Source organism: Oncorhynchus kisutch, linkage group LG6 (genome assembly GCF_002021735.2).
Source record: "Oncorhynchus kisutch isolate 150728-3 linkage group LG6, Okis_V2, whole genome shotgun sequence".
Classification (NCBI taxonomy): domain Eukaryota; kingdom Metazoa; phylum Chordata; class Actinopteri; order Salmoniformes; family Salmonidae; genus Oncorhynchus; species Oncorhynchus kisutch.
In genome coordinates, this window is record NC_034179.2 from 65,551,093 (window position 1) to 65,568,122 (window position 17,030).

Genomic DNA, 17,030 nt, shown 5'->3' on the forward strand with positions numbered 1-17,030 from the left:
GTGGCTCTACAAACTGTCAATATACGAAGTGGAGAGTTGTGATTTTCAGAGTAGGGCACCGAAGAAAGGTGTCATCTCGCTGGATATCGAGGCTTCATGGTATAGGGACAATATTCCGGGAATAGTTGGGGCACGTCGCTTTACCTTTATTGTTAATGGAAAGAAGGAGGAAAACCTGTCTGTTCGATGAAGAGTCTCTCCTGACCCACGCAAAGCTGTGATATATGAGATATGCAGTGCGAGTGTATGTACAAAAGTCCACTGCAATGTCATGCATGTAAAAAGTTTGGCCACGTGTCAAGTATTTGCAGATGGAATATAAGTGTTGAAGAGTCGGAGGATGCAAAAATGCTGCAATTGTGATGGGAAGCATTTTCCAGCGTTCCCTGAGTGCCCTGTTAGGGTGAATGAGGTCAAAGTAGCGATGCACAGGGCTGTCAAGCAGGGCTCCTGTGTGGAGACAGTGAAATTGTTGAAGGAGAGAGTAGAGATGATGAAGCTTTGGCAATGGATGACAAGCAAGCAGCCAGTTGATGTCGATCATCAAATAAAAGATGCTGAAATACTAATGGTGAAGGTGGATATTTTTGCATTCAATTGTGCAGGTGATTCATTGTACAGGACAAACTAATAAAACATAGAAGAAACTGGATATCATTGTGAAAGCGGCAAAAAGGTTATTGGATCTTCAGAACTTCAAGGCAGAAACATTGTAGGGAATACTGTCGGAAGATACTCCTCCCTCTCAGGCCCCAGAGCCTGTGTTTGGGGATCTGGGTAGACATTTGAAACTGACTGAAGTAGTATGTTGATGTTTGTTTTAGTAAAAACGTTTGGGAATGATATGAGTATGTTTTTTTTCAGCCTTTCCTTTACTGCATTAAAGTTCCCAAGTTTTCACCCCATACAGTAAGTGGCGGCATGGATCTCTAACGTGTGTTTTGTAGACCTCCATAATAGCATAGAAGAAGAAGAAACTCTTCTGCGTAACGAATTACGTTTTCAGCGCGGGAAAATCAGATGCTCTTGTGCGGAAGTCAACGTAAACGTCATATCAACCTCAACAATAATACCAACCTACAACATTGAAACCATTTCGTGCAACACTGGCGGAGCAGAGTAGTAGCCTACAGTAATAATGTTTCCCTAGACAGAATTCACTACTGCAATGGAGGTCGAGGTGGACGTTATAGAGTTCAGGGTACCCGTTGAAAATAACAAAACACTGTTTGTCTGGAATATTCTATCCACATTTTCAGACGCGTTTATTTACGTAAGTCTCGTTGATTAATTATACAGTTGTTAGCTATGTGATTAATACACTAGTTATCTAGTATAGTTAATGACGTTTGAGAATCGCCAGAAAAAAAGAGTGAGTTTTTATTAAAGCAATCTAATAGTATAGGCCTTTTATAAGACTTTGTTTTGGACACATCTAACTTGTAGAACACTAATGCAACTTTGATACGAAGTATTTGATAGGAGAGCAAGGTAGAAAGGGGAAGGGGTATACCTAGTCAGTTGTACAACTGAAATGTCTTCCGTATTTAACCCAACCCCTCTGAATCAGAGAGGTGCGGGGGTGTCTTAATCGACATCGGCGCCCGGGGATCAGTCGGTTAACTGCCTTGCTTAGGGGCAGAACGACAGATTTTTACCTTGTCAGCTCGGGGATTCGATCCAGCAACCTTACGGTTACTTGCCCAGCGCTCCTGCCCGCCAGCCTATGTAAAGTAGGCTAATACATGATTTTCACTGCCATGAATTGAAATTATGTACTGTATTATTTTAAAGGAATCCATCTGGAACATATTCTGCAACTTTGGACCGCTGTATCTGGTAAAGGTGTGTCCCAATGCTGCCGGGGTCGAGCCAGGGTTCTATGCCCTAGTCAAGTACTTCTCCGCAGCCCAGGCATCTAAAGCACAGAAAGCCACACATGGAAGAGGCTTTTTCCAGAGCTCTCCTTTGAAGGTAAGGGAACATTCAGAGAGAAACTTACTCAAATGTTGTAGACTATAGAGCCCCACGGTGGAGGTGTCATAATATCCATAAAACCTAGCGGTCAAACAAGAAAATTGTTCCAATGGTTTTTCTACCATTAATTTTCCCATAGGGGATTTTAGAAACACTTAAAATAAGGGCTTTGTTTCTTGTAGGCTTACCCTGGTGTGACGTTTTGATAACCATGTAAATCTCTCTCGGACAAGGTGACTTATCAATATATTAGGCTCTATTTACTCTCAGATTCGAAAATGCTAATTAGCGTCAAAGAAGACATGCAAAACTACAAATCCCTGCAAGCTCCTGCACATCATCTCTAGCTGACACCTATGCTAACAGAAATTGTGTCAATTTAAAACTTGCACAAAAACTTGATTAATTACTACATTTAGCTAACATTAGATAGTTAATTCAGAGATTCTTACCTTTGCCTTGATTCATCAGTCTCATCCAGATCATTTGTAGTTCTTTATGATAGCCACATTGGCTGCTAATTAGGGTTTCATTTTTGGGGGTTAAATACAGGCAAATATATTGATAAAAGTCACCTTGTCCTAGAGAGATTTACATGGTTATCAAATCGTCTCGCCAGGGTAAGCCTACATGAAACACAGCCCTTATTTTAAGTGTTTTTATAATCCCCTATGGGAAAAATTAATAGTGGAAAAACATTTGAATTACATTCCTTGTTGACCGCTAGGTTTTATGGGTATTATGACTCATACGGTGGTACTCTATTGTATAATTTAGTGCTTGAAGTTCTCATCTATTTACAAACAGCAATTCCAAAGAGATCAAAATTCTCTCCAAATTGATTGTATTATAATTGTATTATAATTGTATTATTTCATAAGATCCTTGCTTATGTGACATGTATATATTTTTTATCACTTTTCCCCATTCAACCCTCCAGTTGTGTTCGTTTCATGTTAATTAATTATGTGTTCCCGGTCCAAAATGATAGCCCTATTATAGCTGATTTATAAATCCATAATAATATAAATATTATCACCTAATGTTGTGTTAGATCTTTTTATCAACTTAAGTTCTTGTGAACATTACACGTTTTGAACTTCTATTTGCTGTTTATGGCCTCATTGACCTGAGCTCATATAACTTGTTTTTGAGTAAAAAAAGCATAATGTATGGATAATTTTGACTATAACAAGTTCTCAGATGAAACATGTTGTGCTATTTATCACAGACTACTTTTTGTCAAAGTTTAACAAGGACTCTCTCCTCCTCACCAGTGTCATGATCAAAGATATGATCAAGAGCCTCACATACAGTATATCGTTTTGGTCATTGTGCTGCCACAGAACGAATTGTGAGCAAGGCCTCAAAAAAGCTTTATATACCAGAACTGCGAGAAAGGTTCTATGTATTATTGAAACAATGTTGTGATTGTTTGTGAGAATGCCAACAGGTGTAGTTCCTGTGGGGGAAAGATTATAATGGAGGAAAGGTGTGTGTGTGTGTGTTCAAACATACATACATACATGTGGGGGTCTGGGAGAGGAAGTGTGTCCATCTGATGAATGGGCATGTCCCTGAACTCCAATTTTATACACTAATTGTAGTCTCACCCATTCATTTCTAATGACCGGTCATTTTTGACCAGAAACACCACAGGTGTACAAAGTTAAATGAAACACCCAAAATGTAATGAAAATCATAAAAAATGTATTTGGTGTGTTCATATGCCCTGTGTGGACAATGTCCTGGAACCTTATGACAATCAGATTAAACGAGAGAACTTGTAAATCTGTCCAATTCGACCGTAACACAGCAGGAGGGTTAAAACAACTTCAAGGCCCCAAGAGTAGTCTTTTTCTCACAGCTACTGTGAACCTTCACAGTAACACTTGACCAATAACTAATACCATACCTTGACCAGTAGATGGCAGTGTCTTACCACTCCATGATGACTTGTAGACCAGCATCTTGCTGGTCATCTGCTCTGCTTCACTTTCTCCCCTAAACACTGTTCACCATGAAGTCATAACCATTGTAATGATGGACATTTAGAACTGATTGTACATTCTCTGTCTGTTCTCCAGGTAAAGCTGAGCACAAAGCAGTACCCAAACTTCCTTCACTACTCTAAGCCACTGAGCCGTAGCAAGTGTCAGGACTTGGCCAACCACTACCTGGGTTTTAATGGATGGAGCACCCACATTGTGACAGTAAGGAGTAGCAATGCCCCCAGATGTGTCTCGTTTTATGTTCCAGTACTATGTTACAGTACGATACAACAGATACAATATGTGTTTGTTTTGGTGGGTGTAGCCATTGTGAAATCGCTAGCTAGTTAGCTTTGTGTGACCAATGACCTAAAGGATGTATAAAGACATGAAACGATTGACAACACAAGCAGATGATAGGTTGTTAGACTTTAAAGTAACACATCTTCTTCAGTCCCAACTTTTTATGTCAATCCCTTTCTGCTGTATAGAATATGGACCATGTCGTTTACAGTCATTGTTTGATGAAAAGCTCATATATCCAAAACAGAACATTATCATAACATTTTAAAGAAATTAACATATTTTCCTATTAAAGAACATACAATTATGAAACTTCAGAAGCTATATTTTCTTGGTCCTTGAGTCAAAAGTACATTGAAGGGAGTTACTGCTTTCAATAAATGTTTTTAAAAAATAATTTAAAAATAATAACAATTGCCAAAAATGTAGTTACAAGGTTTTCGTCAAACAACGACAATATGTAATGAAGCCTTCCTTTCTCTGGACAGCTGAAGGACATCACCAACTGTGACGATGCCGGCAGGTTGTCCACCACAACTGGTGACCCTCAGGAGATTACCCTGAAGTACGGCTGCATCATGGATGTCACCTTCCCACAGCATGGCCTTAGCTGCCGAGGCGTCGGAGTGGCTGAAGAGACCGTAGAGGGCACCGGTGAGATTCTGCAGAACAGCCACAGTTTCTATGAGAAAGTTGTTTCAGAATGAGAATCACCTTTTTTATTTGCGAAGTACAGGACTTTGACCAGGTGAAATGGTGGTGACGGGGCCTTAAAATAAACAGAAAATATAGACAAGAATCTACACATACTTTTGCCCAAGTCTGGGCTTGTTGACTTAAAGGTGTTGATCTCTAATTGCCTTTCCAAAATGTCTGTGTTATTCTCAGAACATTCCTGATCCACATTGAGGGCAAAAGATACGATTTGTGTCTTTGTAATGAAATAACTCATTCTTCTTGTGCAGCGAGTGAACGCTCTAGTCTGTCAACACATGCTAGAAAACGGTCTGCATTTCTTTCACTAAAACTCCTCTCTACGGTTTTGGGCCATAGGTCCAGACGTTGTCCTGCCAAAAAGAGGAAAGCTCCAGAGATGGGCCAGGGACAAAGCAGTGGTTGACGCTTTCGAGAAAGTGTTGCTGCTGGTTCTGGGTGAGTAAAGCTTCATTTAAATTTGGGAGATGCGGAAACGATAGTCCAAGCTCCCCCCCACCACTTGAGTCTATTCCCATACGGCTGATTGGGCACGTCATTGCGCACATCTTGTCATTCATGATGCATATTGAGGCACCATTTTCGATACGTAGCCTAGTGGCAAAATAAAACTCTGATTTCAATATATAGGCCCATGAAGTCTATTTAATGCAGTCATCTCGGTTTTCATTTCAAGCGTTGTTTTTTTCTTTTACTTGTTTGTAACAATTGCAAATATTTTGCTAGCTTTGTATTTGTAGTTAACTTCATTCTGAAGTTATTGGTGGTCACAGTCACACAGATATCTAGCCTTAACATCTTGATTCTATGTTTAGCAGAGATCTTCTGTGAATAAAGTGACACGCGGAAGGGCAAAAAAACATCTAACGATGCACTTTGTCTATTCTTCTACGAGTGGTCTGGATCACTCGTAGATGTGCAAAGGTTGTTATAGATCTTTACTAATAAAGGCTCTGGGAAACAGATTGGCCACTAAATATACATCGTAAGATGGTTCTAACAATGATCTTAACGATACGAATGCTCTGGGAAACGAGGTCCTGAACTCTTAAGTGAACTAATCATTGGAATCATTTTGAAGATATCAGCTCTGCATATTGTAATGTCTTCCAGGTGTAGAGGCATGGGCAGGGATATCCTCTGACTTAAGGGAATAAAAATTGTAGTCACAAAAAAGTAATCTCTTCCAGGGAATGGGAAAGTTGTAGTTGAATGCAGGGTGGAGCGAGATGATGTCCTACAAGATGAGGATCTGGAAGGACTCATAAAGGTACCACACTGTTCTCTTACAGTAATTATTCCACACATTAGATTACCATTGTATTCTTTTAATTGTTTTCTACCCACATGGGATGCTTAGTTTGTATGTATTTTGGCCAATGTAGTATTTATACAAATTGCCAGTGCGGCTTAAATTATTGGCAACTTTACTGGACAGTCACTGGTGTTAACTTTATGTAATAATAACTTTAGTAGTATACTTTGACTTAATGTAACTGATTATATGTAATTGTGTATTCTGCATAACTCAGTGTTGTTGACCACAAGCATTATGAAATCTAAATCAAATCTGATCTCTGCAATCAATGTCCTTTTTTAAAAATTTCTTTGTCAGGTGAATGACATTCCCTGGAGCCAATTTGACCCTGATGGCCAGGAGGAAAATGAGGATATACCGTGGGACCTCAGTGTCAACATGTGACATGTACCTGGAGACAGTTTACCTGTGTTCACCTGCACTCACTGTGTTTAAGTCTGTGCCATAGAACAACTTGGCATTTCCCGTTAAACATTTTTCAGGTACATTCTTTTAAAAAGTATGTCATGTTTTGTGGAAAATACCTTTTGTAAACTATATCTTGATGTACTACTACTACATATAACGTGCTTTTGAAATTCCGTAAATGTTTAGGAACTTTTTGACAATTCAATATTTTATTAAAAGCACAAGTTGTTCCTTCCTAATTATGTTTAGGTGTTTGTGTCTCTTGGAGAGAAAACGAGGGCAGCCATATTACATTTGTTACATGCGCTGAATACAACAGGTGTAGTAGACCTTAAAGTGAAATGCTTGCCTACAAGCCCTAACCAACAATGCAGTGTAAAAAAATACCTAATAAACAAACAAATTTAAGAGCAGCAGTAAAATAACAATAGCGAGGCTACATACACGGGGTACCGAATCAATGGGGTAATTGAGGTAATATGTACATGTAGGTAGAGTTGTTAAAGTGACTATGCATAGATAGTAACAGAGTTGCTGCAGTGTAAAAGAGGAGAGGGGGGGCATGCAAGTAGTCTGGGTAACCATTTGATTAGATGTTCAGAAGTCTTATAGCTTGGGGTTAGAAGCTGTTTAGAAGCCTCTTGGACCTAGACATGGCGCTCCGTTACCGCTTGCCATGTGTAGCAGAGAGAACATTCTATGACTAGGGTGGCTGGAGTCTTTGACAATTTTTTAGGGCCTTCCTCTGACACCACCTGGTATAGAGGTCCTGGATGGCAGGAAGCTTGGCCTCAGTGATGTACTGGGCCGTACGCACTACCCTCTGTAGTGCCTTGCGGTTGGAGGCCAAGCAGTTTCCATACCAGGCAGTGATGCAACCTGTCAGGATGCTCTCGATGGTACAGCTGTAGAACCTTTTGAGGATCTGAGGACACATGCCAAATCTTTTCAGTCTCATGAGGGGGAATTGGTTTTGTCGTGCCCTCATCACAACTGTCTTGGTGTGCTTAGACCATGTTAGTTTATTGGTTATGTGGACACCAAGGAACTTGAAGCTCTCAACCTGCTCCACTACACCCCCGTCGACGTGAATAGGGGCGTGCTTGGTCCTCCTTTTCCTGTAGTCCACAATCATCTCCTTTGTCTTGATAACGTTGAGGGGAGGTTGTTGTCATGGCACCACACGACCAGGTATCTGACGACCTTCCTATAGGCTGTCTCGCCGTTGTCGGTGATCAGGCCTACCATTGTTGTGTCATCAGCAAACTTAATGATGGTGTTGGAGTCATGCCTGGCCATGCAGTCATGAGTGAACAGGGAGTACAGGAGGGGACTGAGCATGCACCCCTGAGGGGCCCACGTGTTGAGGATCAGCATGAGAGTGGCCCATCAGGAAGTCCAGGATCCAGTTGCAGAGGGAGGTGTTTAGTCCAAGGGTCCTTAGGTTAGTGATGAGCTTTGAGGGCACAATGGTGTTGAATGCTGAGATGTAGTCAATGAATAGCATTCTCACATAGGTGTTCCTTTTGTCCAGGTGAGAAAGGGCAGTGTGGATGCAATCTCTATTTTACTCATCTGTGAATCTGTTAGGGCGGTATGCAAATTATGATGTTGGTGTGAGCCATGACCAGCCTTTCAAAGCAGTTCATGTCTACAGACGTGAGTGCTACAGGTCGGTAGTCATTTAGGCAGGTTACATTAGTGTTCTTGGGCACAGGGAATATGGTGGTTTCCTTGAAACAGGTTGGTATTACAGACTCTGACAGAGAGAGGTTGAAAATGTCAGTGAAGACATTTGCCAGTTGGTCAGAGCATGCTTGGAGTGCACATCCTGGCAATCCATCTGGCCCTGCGGCCTTGTGAATGTTGACCTGTTTAAAGGTCTTACTCACATCGGCTGCGTGATCACACAGTTGTCCAGAACAGCTGATGCTCTCATGCATGTTTCAGTGTTACTTACTTTGAAGCGAGCATAGAAGTAATTTAGCTTGTCTGTTATGCTCGTGTCACTGGGCAGCTCTTGGCTGTGCTTCCCTTTGTAGTCTGTAATAGTCCGCATGCTCTGCCACATCCGACTGACATCTGAGCCGGTGTAGTACGATTCGATCTTAGTCCTGTATTGACGCATTGCCTGTTTGATGGTTCGTCGGAGGGCATAGCGGGATTTCTTCAGGGTTAGAGTCCACCTCCTTGAATAGCGGCGTTTCTTCCCTTGAGCTCAGTGCGGGTGTTGCCTGTAATCCATGGCTTCTGGTTGGGGTATGTACGTACAGTCACTGTGGGGACGACGTCATCAATGCACTTATTTTTGAAGCCAGTGACTGATGTGGTGTACTCCTCAATACCATCAGAAGAATCCTGGAACATATTCCAGTCTGTGCTAACAAAAGAGTCCTGTTGCTTACTATCTGCTTCATCTGACCACTTTTTTTATTGACTGAATCACTGGTGCTTCCTGCTTAAATTTTTGCTTGTAAGCAGGAATCAGAAGGTTAGAATTATGGTCAGGTTTGCCAAATGGAGGGCAATGGAGAGCTTTGTACGCGTCTCTATGTGTGGAGTAAAGGTGGTCTATTTTTTTTTCTCCCCTCTGGTTGCACATTTAACATCCTGGTGGAAATTTGGTCAAATTGATTTAAGGTTTCCTGAGTTACAGTCCCCGGCCACTAGGAGTACCACATCTGGATGAGCAGTTTTCCCGTTTGCCAATGGCGATATACAGCTCATTGAGTGTGGTCTTAGTGCCAGCATCGCTCTGTGGGGGTATGTAGACCGCCACGAAAAATACAAATGAAAACTCTTAGTAGATAGTGGTGCTGATAGCCAGTCAGTGTGTTTATATTTTGTGGTAAAATGTATCATACATCGTCCAATTAGATGATTAAGCAATGAGGCAGTAAATGAGTCACAATCCGCCAACAGGCACTGAGAGTTGTGTGTGTGTGTGTGTCCAGGGCACATAGCTTCCTCAAACCGCTGCCAGTCTCACCTGCACTATTTCTGTCATGCCAAGAGATCATGTCACGTCTCAAAGGGAGTTTCTTCTCTCGCTTAGTTTTTTTTCCCTTCTTTGTTTTCGTTTCCTAATCTAAACATCTGCAGCCATGGATACCGAACTCCCTATTCTAGTCTGCCTCTGCACTATTAGAAGTGTATGAGTGCATGGTAGACTATTTTACTGTGAGTCACTGTGGTGGGTCACAGTCATTTTATGATATTGTATGATGATTTATTTTAAGTTGTAATGTTATTTCTTGAATTTCAACTAAGTGCAGTCAGTGCCACCTTCAATAGTAGTGCGTTTTCCCTCCAGATTAGCAAGATTTAGTGATTGGCAGCCAAACAACATTAAAGTATAGAACATTTCAATTTGTTGTTATTTAATGTACAGTTGATGTCTGAAGTTTACATACACCTTAGCCAACTACATTTCAACTCAGTTTTTCACAATTCCTGACATTTAATCATAGTAAAAAATTCCCTGTCTTAAGAATGTGAAATGTCCGAATAATAGTAGAGAGAATTATTTATTTCAGGTTTAATTTCTTTCATCACATTCCCAGTGGGTCAGAAGTTTACATACACTCAATTAGTATTAGGTAGCATTGCCTTTAAATTGTTTAACTTTGGTCAAACGTTTCAGGTAGCCTTCCACAAGCTTTCCACATTAAGTTGGGTGAATTTTGGCCCATTGCTCCTGACAGAGCTCGTGTAACTGAGTCAGGTTTGTAGGCCTCCTCGCTCTCACACACCTTTTCAGTTCTGCCCACACATTTTCTATAGGATTGAGGTCAGGGCTTTGTGATGGCCACTCCAATACCTTGAATTTTTTTGTCCTTAAGCCATTTTGCCACAACTTTGGAAGTATGCTTGGGGTCATTGTCCATTTGGAAAACCCATTTGCAAACAAGCTTTATCTTCATGATTGATATCTTGAGATGTTGCTTCAATATATCAACATCATTTTCCCGCCTCATGATGCCATCTATTTTGTGAAGTGCACCAGTCCCTACTGCAGCAAAGCACCCCCACAACATGATGCTGCCACCTCCGTGTTTCACGGTTGGGATGGTGTTCTTGTGCTTGCAAGCTTCACCCTTTTTCCTCCAAACATAACAATGGTCATTTTGGCCAAACAGTTCTATTTCTGTTTCATCAGACAATCTTTCAATCAGTACGATCTTTGTCCCCATGTGCAGTTGCAAACCATAGTCTGGCTTTTTTATGGCGGTTTTGGAGCAGTGGCTTCTTCCTTGCTGAGCGGGCTTTCAGGTTCTGTCAATATAGGACTTGTTTTACTGTGGATATAGATACTTTGGTACCCGTTTCCTCCAGCATTTTCACAAGGTCGTTTGCTATTGTTCTGGGATTGATTTGCACTTTTCGCACCGAAGTATGTTCATCTCTAGGAGACAGAACGTGTCTCCTTCCTGAGCGATATGACGGCTGAGTGGTCTCATGGTGTTTATACTTGCATACTATTGTTTGTACAGATGAACGTGGTACCTTCAGGCGTTTGGAAATTGCTCCCGATTTCTTTTAATTTTCCTATAATGTCAAGCAAAAAGGCACTGAGTTTGAAGGTAGGCCTTGAAATGCATCCACAGGTATACCTCCAATTGACTCAAATTAAGTAAATCAGAAGCTTCTAAAGCCATGACATAATTTTCTGGAATTTTCCAAGCTGTTTAAAGGCACAGTCAACATAGTGTATGTGAACTTCTGACCCACTGGAATTGTGATACAGTGAATTAGAAGTGAAATAATCTGTCTGTAAACAATTGTTGGAAAAATTACTTGTCATGCACAAAGTAGATGTCGTTATCAACTTGCCAAAACTATAGTTTAACAAGAAATGTGTGAAGTGGTTGAAAAACGAGTTTTAATGACTCCAACCTAAGTGTATGTAAACTTCCGACTTCAACTGTATATTAGTCAGCATTAGACTCGTCTACTAGCTTATCCACACTCCAGTATGATGAGCAGTATGCCTCGTCCTGGAATCCGAATGAGGAGACGTAACCAGGCAACCATCCGCCAAGTTTGGCAGCCCAATATGGGAGTTATGTGTTAAAAGTTGGAGTTTAAATCGGTGGTCCAAATAAAGTTTACAGGAATCTATATTAGTTAGCATCAGATTTCAAACTTATCCACACTCTGGTATGATGAATAATCCCAATGAAGAGAGAGAGAACCAGTCAACCATGGATGGGTTGGGAGGAGATGTACAATTATGTTCATAATTATTGAATCCCTTGATAGAGATGAGCAAAATTACTGTGTAGAAATACTGAACAATGTGTGCTCAGAAAAATTGGTAAATTCTATAATTGTATACTAATGCAATTGTTCAGAGAAACAGATTTTGTTTACCAAGTATCAACATTGTTTTTTGTTGAGGATGTTCAAAATTATTGGCCTCCCTGTTTTCAATACTTTAGGATAACAACAGTGAGCCTTTTTTGAACACTTTTTATGAGATTGCATGTTGGGAGGGAGCTTAGACCCTTTCTCCACACAGAATCTTCAAATCAAACCACAGGTTTTCAATGGGGTCAAGTCCAGAGACTGAGATGGACTTTGCAAAGTGTTGATTTTGTGGTCAATTAACAAGGGCCTCAGGAACCATTGGAAGAAAAATATCCCCATAACATCAAAGATCCACCACGTTATTTTACTGTAGGTATAAGGTCATTTTCTGCATAAGCTTCTTTTTTTCACGGCCAAATAGCTTTAATTTTCATGTAGTGTGACCAGCACCGGTTCCAATGAATGTGTCAATGCCATGTATGAAACTCCAGATGGTCAGATGACATAAAAGTAGAGTTCTTTGGTGCCCAAAAATGGAAGCACATTCTGAAAAATACCTCATACCTACGCTACACCTCAAACCTGTGTTTTGAATTGAAGAGGGCAGTCCATAAGAGCAGACAAAGGAGATCAAGGGTCTGGGAAGATTCTGGACCAGGGTTACCTTGGTTTCTCAGGTGTGGGCTGAAGTCGTGACTCACTTCACAGCTCACACCTCCCTTCGTAGCACTAGTTCTGGTAAATACCGACTAATAACACATTCGGTGGAAGTGGCAAACTGGCGGGATTTTAAAGACCATTATTGGGCCAAGGTTAATGAATAGTACTTGACCTCAGAAGATGAATAAATCCCCTATAAGTGACTGAGGTTTACAAAACCAGATGCTATTTCCTGACCTTGTGAAAGTTTTTAACCTCAATCATAACCTAAACTTTTAGCATGGGAATTAATGAGTCAAATGAGCTGCGCTAACTTTGACTTAAAAAATGAGTTTAAATGTTACTTCTGCAATAGCTTCAGATTTTTTCTTTAAATGTAATAGTTAATTGTTAATAAAAACGGACATTTAATGCCATGACTTTGCTTTAGTGATTATCAATATTCTGCCAAATGTTGACATTCTGCCCTAATTCAGAGTGTCAGACCTGTCCAACTTGTCATATTCTAGGATGTAGTCCTCAGACAGATCTACCACAGCATTTATGGCCCCTTCATGAACTTCCACAGTAAGAGTAATCCCCTCTGAATCAGATGATATATTTCTGTTTTAGCCAGCGGTGCTTAAAAATCAGACCTATGATAATGTAGGTGTATATGGTGAATCATAACACTTACAATCTTGACACCTGTTCATTAACCGTGATGTTTTGATGTAGGTCTGTTTCAATCTCAAGTCAGTGAATCATATACTATAAAATATGATTCACCTCCATGTTTCTATTTCAGGTGCAGGGTGTGTCATTCTGTTTACCCGTCTGGCTCCATTATACATAAATCCTCTGATTCTCACTGAGCTCAACTGGCCCTCAGTCAAATCTCACCATTTAGACATGATCAGACTACACCTGGCTGTGACCTGACATGAACCCTACAGCAATAGGCTACATGCATGTACAGTGCCTTCAGAAAGTCTTCGCACCCCTTTTACTTTTTCCACATTTTGCTGTGTTCCAGCCCGAATTGATCAAATGTAGATGTTTTGTCACTGGCCTACACACAATACCCCATAATGTCAAAGTGGAATTGTGTTTTTCTATTATTATTATTTTTTACAAATTAATAAAAAATGAAAAGCTAGAATGTCTGGTACTGGTAAAATAGCGCTGACGAATAGGGCTGCCGTGCTTTTAGCTCTTAGGAAACTTTGCAGTATTCATTTTTTTGATGTGTTATTTCTTACGTTATTAGCCCAGGAAGTTTTGGGTGTTATTACATACCGCCGGGAAGAACTTTTGCATATCAGGGCGACGGTAACTCACCAGCATTACGACCAGGAATACGACTTTCTGATCCTTTGTTTGTACCCCCTCCCCCATGGCAATTGAACGCTGTTTCAAAACACCACCGGAGGTGAGCACACCACCCACTGCTTTAGAGTATATTACTCGCTAATGTTCAGTCTCTGGATAATAAATTTGACTAGCTCAGGCCGAGGATTTCCTTCCAGAGAGACACCGGGGATTGTAAAATTTCACAGGACTGGGATATGTTCCGGGTAGCCTCCGAGAACAATATAGACGAATGCACTGATACGGTGGCTGAGTTCATCAGGAAGTGTATAAAATATGTTGTACCACTGTGACTAATTAAACCTATTCTAACCAGAAACCGTGGCTAGATGGCAGCATTCACGCAAAACTGAAAGTGCGAACCATCGCATTTAACCATGGCAAGGTGACTGGGAATATGGCCGAATACAAACAGTGTAGTTATTCCCTCCGTAAGGCATTCAAACAGGCAAAATGTCAGAATAGAGACAAAGTGGAGTTGCAATTCAACGGCTCAGACACGAGATGTATGTGGCAGGGTCTACAAAGGAGAAATCAGCCACGTCGCAGACACTGACTTCTTGCTTCTGGACAAGCTAAACACCTTTGCCCGCTTTGAGGATAACAACAGTGCCACCGACACGGCCGCTACCAATGACTGTGAGCTCTCCTTCTCCCTGGCCGACGTGAGTAAACATGTAAGCATGTTAACCCTTGCAAGGCTGCCGTCCAGGACGACATCCCTAGCCGCGTCCACAGAGCATGCCCAGACCAGCGGGCTGGAGTGTTTACAGACATATTCAATCTCTCCCTATCCCAGTTTGTTGTCCCCACATGCTCAAGATGCCCACCATTGTTCCTGTACTCAAGAAAGCAAAGGTAACTGAACTAAATGACTATTGCCCGGTAGCACTCCCTTGGGTCATCATGAAGTGCTTTGATGACAACAAAGTATTCAACCTCTGTTGTGGCAAGACTAAATAAGTTCAGGAGTAAAAATATGCTTAACATAATAAGTTGCATGACTATGTATTTCATTTTTAAATAAATTTGAACAAAAATCTAAAAACTGGTTTTCACTTTGTCATTATGGGGTATTTTGTGTAGATAGGTGAGGGCAACTATGTAATCAATTTTGAAGTCAGGTTGTAACACAACAAAAGTGGAATAAGTCAAGGGGTGTGAACACTTCTTGAAGGCACTAAGGAAATCAATTAAAAGTGGAAAAGGAAACAGTAGGGAGAACTGTTTTACCTCACCGCTTGTGAATTCACTATGCGTCTATTCGACGAATATTGTTCTGATTGCGCTATTGTGGAATGCAATTTCATGGCGTGGGTTGAAACAGAGTTCGTAAGAGCTCGAAGTACTGTGTTCAAACAGGCGAGCCCTGCTGAAACCCGTTTACTTATCCTCATTGTAGACAGTCATTTAATATAGCTTAACTACAGTTTGAGAAGTTACATCTGTTTTTAGGGCTTTCCTTTAGCGATTATTAGACTATAGGCCAACCGTCCACTCCCGAATAGCGCAGCGGTCTAGGGAACTGCATCTCAGTGATAGAGGCGTCAATACAGACCATGGTTCGATTCGAGGCTGTATTACTACTGGCCATTGATTGGGAGTCCCATAGGGTGGCGCACAATTGGCCTTGTGTCGTCCGGGTTAGAGTTTGGCCGGGGTCAGCTGTCATTGTAAATAAGAATTTGTTCTTAACTGACTTGCCTAGTTAAATAAAGGTTAAATAAAAAATACATGTAAACAAATGTCCTGAGCATGTTTAACCCAAATCTGAACTTTCACACACCGACAGGCAGTGCATCACGATGCTACTGAATGAGCACACAGAGTAGCAATATTTAAAAGTATAAAACGTGTATTTACGTGACAGCAACCAGTATGCACAATTTTCAAATAAATATAACTTTGATAGATAAAATCATTAATGCCTTAAATTACAGTTTGACATTGCACATAACATAATTGTAGAATGGTAGGCTATCAAAATCAAGTAGAGTATGTAAATCAGTTCTACAAGTTCAAATTCGTGTTCTTTTGGCCCACAGAAGGCTATCAGAGTTGTGTTCCAGAATGAACTGTAGGCTGTACAGGAGCTCTTTTCGAACCACTTCCCAGGCGCAGTAACTGAAATTCTGTGAAAATAAAAATGAACTGTTCGGGAAATGTAGGCTAATATTCATAGAGATATTATCAAAACAGGGATTTCCATTATACTGTTTTTGCTTGTACCCTACTTTTTCTTTTAGGACAGCTGCGATGTTCCTGAAATATGTCTTCAGCACCTTTGCCCTGACTAGATAATCACATGTGTTCACGCTCCCCATCATCTGACACAAGAAGAAAATAATAAGTGTCACAATTCAACAATTAAACAGTTAAGTAATGTGTGTTGGCATACTAACTCACACATTTGCTCTCTTCAATCTGGCGGTATACAATATTCAGAAAATTATCCAACTTCCGTTGGTCCCACTTAGTAGGCAGGTCGTCAGCTCCAAACAATGTGTCGATGTTCTTCAATGTCTCATAAATAGCCATAGGACCACTGCTGCTCAACTGAAACGGACAACAACAATAATTAAAAAAAACATGAATGGCAGTTTAAAGTTGTCTACTTTCTAATCCTAACGGTTGCAAATACTATTTCATGCTGTGAACACTTGGATATGCGCCCATGCACTTACCTGAGGCGCGCCGGAGGTTGTGAAAGCAGTGGCTGGGAATGCTATGAAGACATTATTATCCTGCATGCACTCCAGAGGAAAATGACCCCCCTGAAAGAATGAGAGAACACTGAAGTCAGGTTGAGCTATTCAGTGAATAAACATAGTTGGAGAATTCATCTCAATTCAAAAGTAATTTAAATAATGTACCATGTCTCTCAGTAGGTTGTGGGTTATTCGCACCAGCTGTCCTTGTAGCTGGCAAGGCATGGGCATGGAGCAAACTTGCGCGAGGCAGAGGAAGGCGCTTATCCAAGTGACAGTCTGAAGTGTCAT

General features: G+C 40.9%; 2 protein-coding genes across 2 annotated transcripts; one reads left to right on the forward strand and one right to left on the reverse strand.

The window, feature by feature from the left end:
* The first annotated feature begins 1,013 nt into the window (after positions 1–1,013).
* On the forward strand, positions 1,014–6,950 carry rdm1 (RAD52 motif containing 1). The gene is made up of 7 exons (XM_020484652.2): positions 1,014–1,273; positions 1,795–1,974; positions 4,065–4,190; positions 4,760–4,925; positions 5,325–5,423; positions 6,176–6,255; positions 6,601–6,950. Exons 1-7 carry the CDS (start codon positions 1,169–1,171, stop codon positions 6,685–6,687), a joined length of 843 nt encoding a protein of 280 aa, XP_020340241.1. The 5' UTR covers positions 1,014–1,168; the 3' UTR covers positions 6,688–6,950.
* A 9,099-nt stretch (positions 6,951–16,049) lies between these two features.
* LOC109891889 (interferon alpha-1-like) lies at positions 16,050–17,030 on the reverse strand. Its single transcript, XM_020484358.1, has 5 exons — positions 16,905–17,030; positions 16,716–16,805; positions 16,438–16,587; positions 16,266–16,358; positions 16,050–16,163 (listed from the first exon to the last, which is right to left on the reverse strand). The coding sequence occupies exons 1-5, from the start codon at positions 17,028–17,030 to the stop codon at positions 16,050–16,052; spliced, it is 573 nt and encodes a 190-aa protein (XP_020339947.1).

Bases quoted from the DNA above. Each gene is read 5' to 3' on its own strand.
- LOC109891889 (XM_020484358.1), bottom strand. From the start codon at position 17,030: ATGACACTTCAGACTGTCACTTGGATAAGCGCCTTCCTCTGCCTCGCG. The intron at 16,806-16,904 runs GTACATTATTTA...TCATTCTTTCAG, and splicing joins ACAACCTACTGAGAGACATG to GGGGGTCATTTTCCTCTGGA. The intron at 16,164-16,265 runs GTAGGGTACAAG...TTATTTTCACAG, and splicing joins CAGCTGTCCTAAAAGAAAAA to AATTTCAGTTACTGCGCCTG.
- rdm1 (XM_020484652.2), top strand. From the start codon at position 1,169: ATGGAGGTCGAGGTGGACGTTATAGAGTTCAGGGTACCCGTTGAAAAT. The intron at 1,274-1,794 runs GTAAGTCTCGTT...ATTATTTTAAAG, and splicing joins TTTCAGACGCGTTTATTTAC to GAATCCATCTGGAACATATT. The intron at 4,926-5,324 runs GTGAGATTCTGC...TTTGGGCCATAG, and splicing joins AGAGACCGTAGAGGGCACCG to GTCCAGACGTTGTCCTGCCA.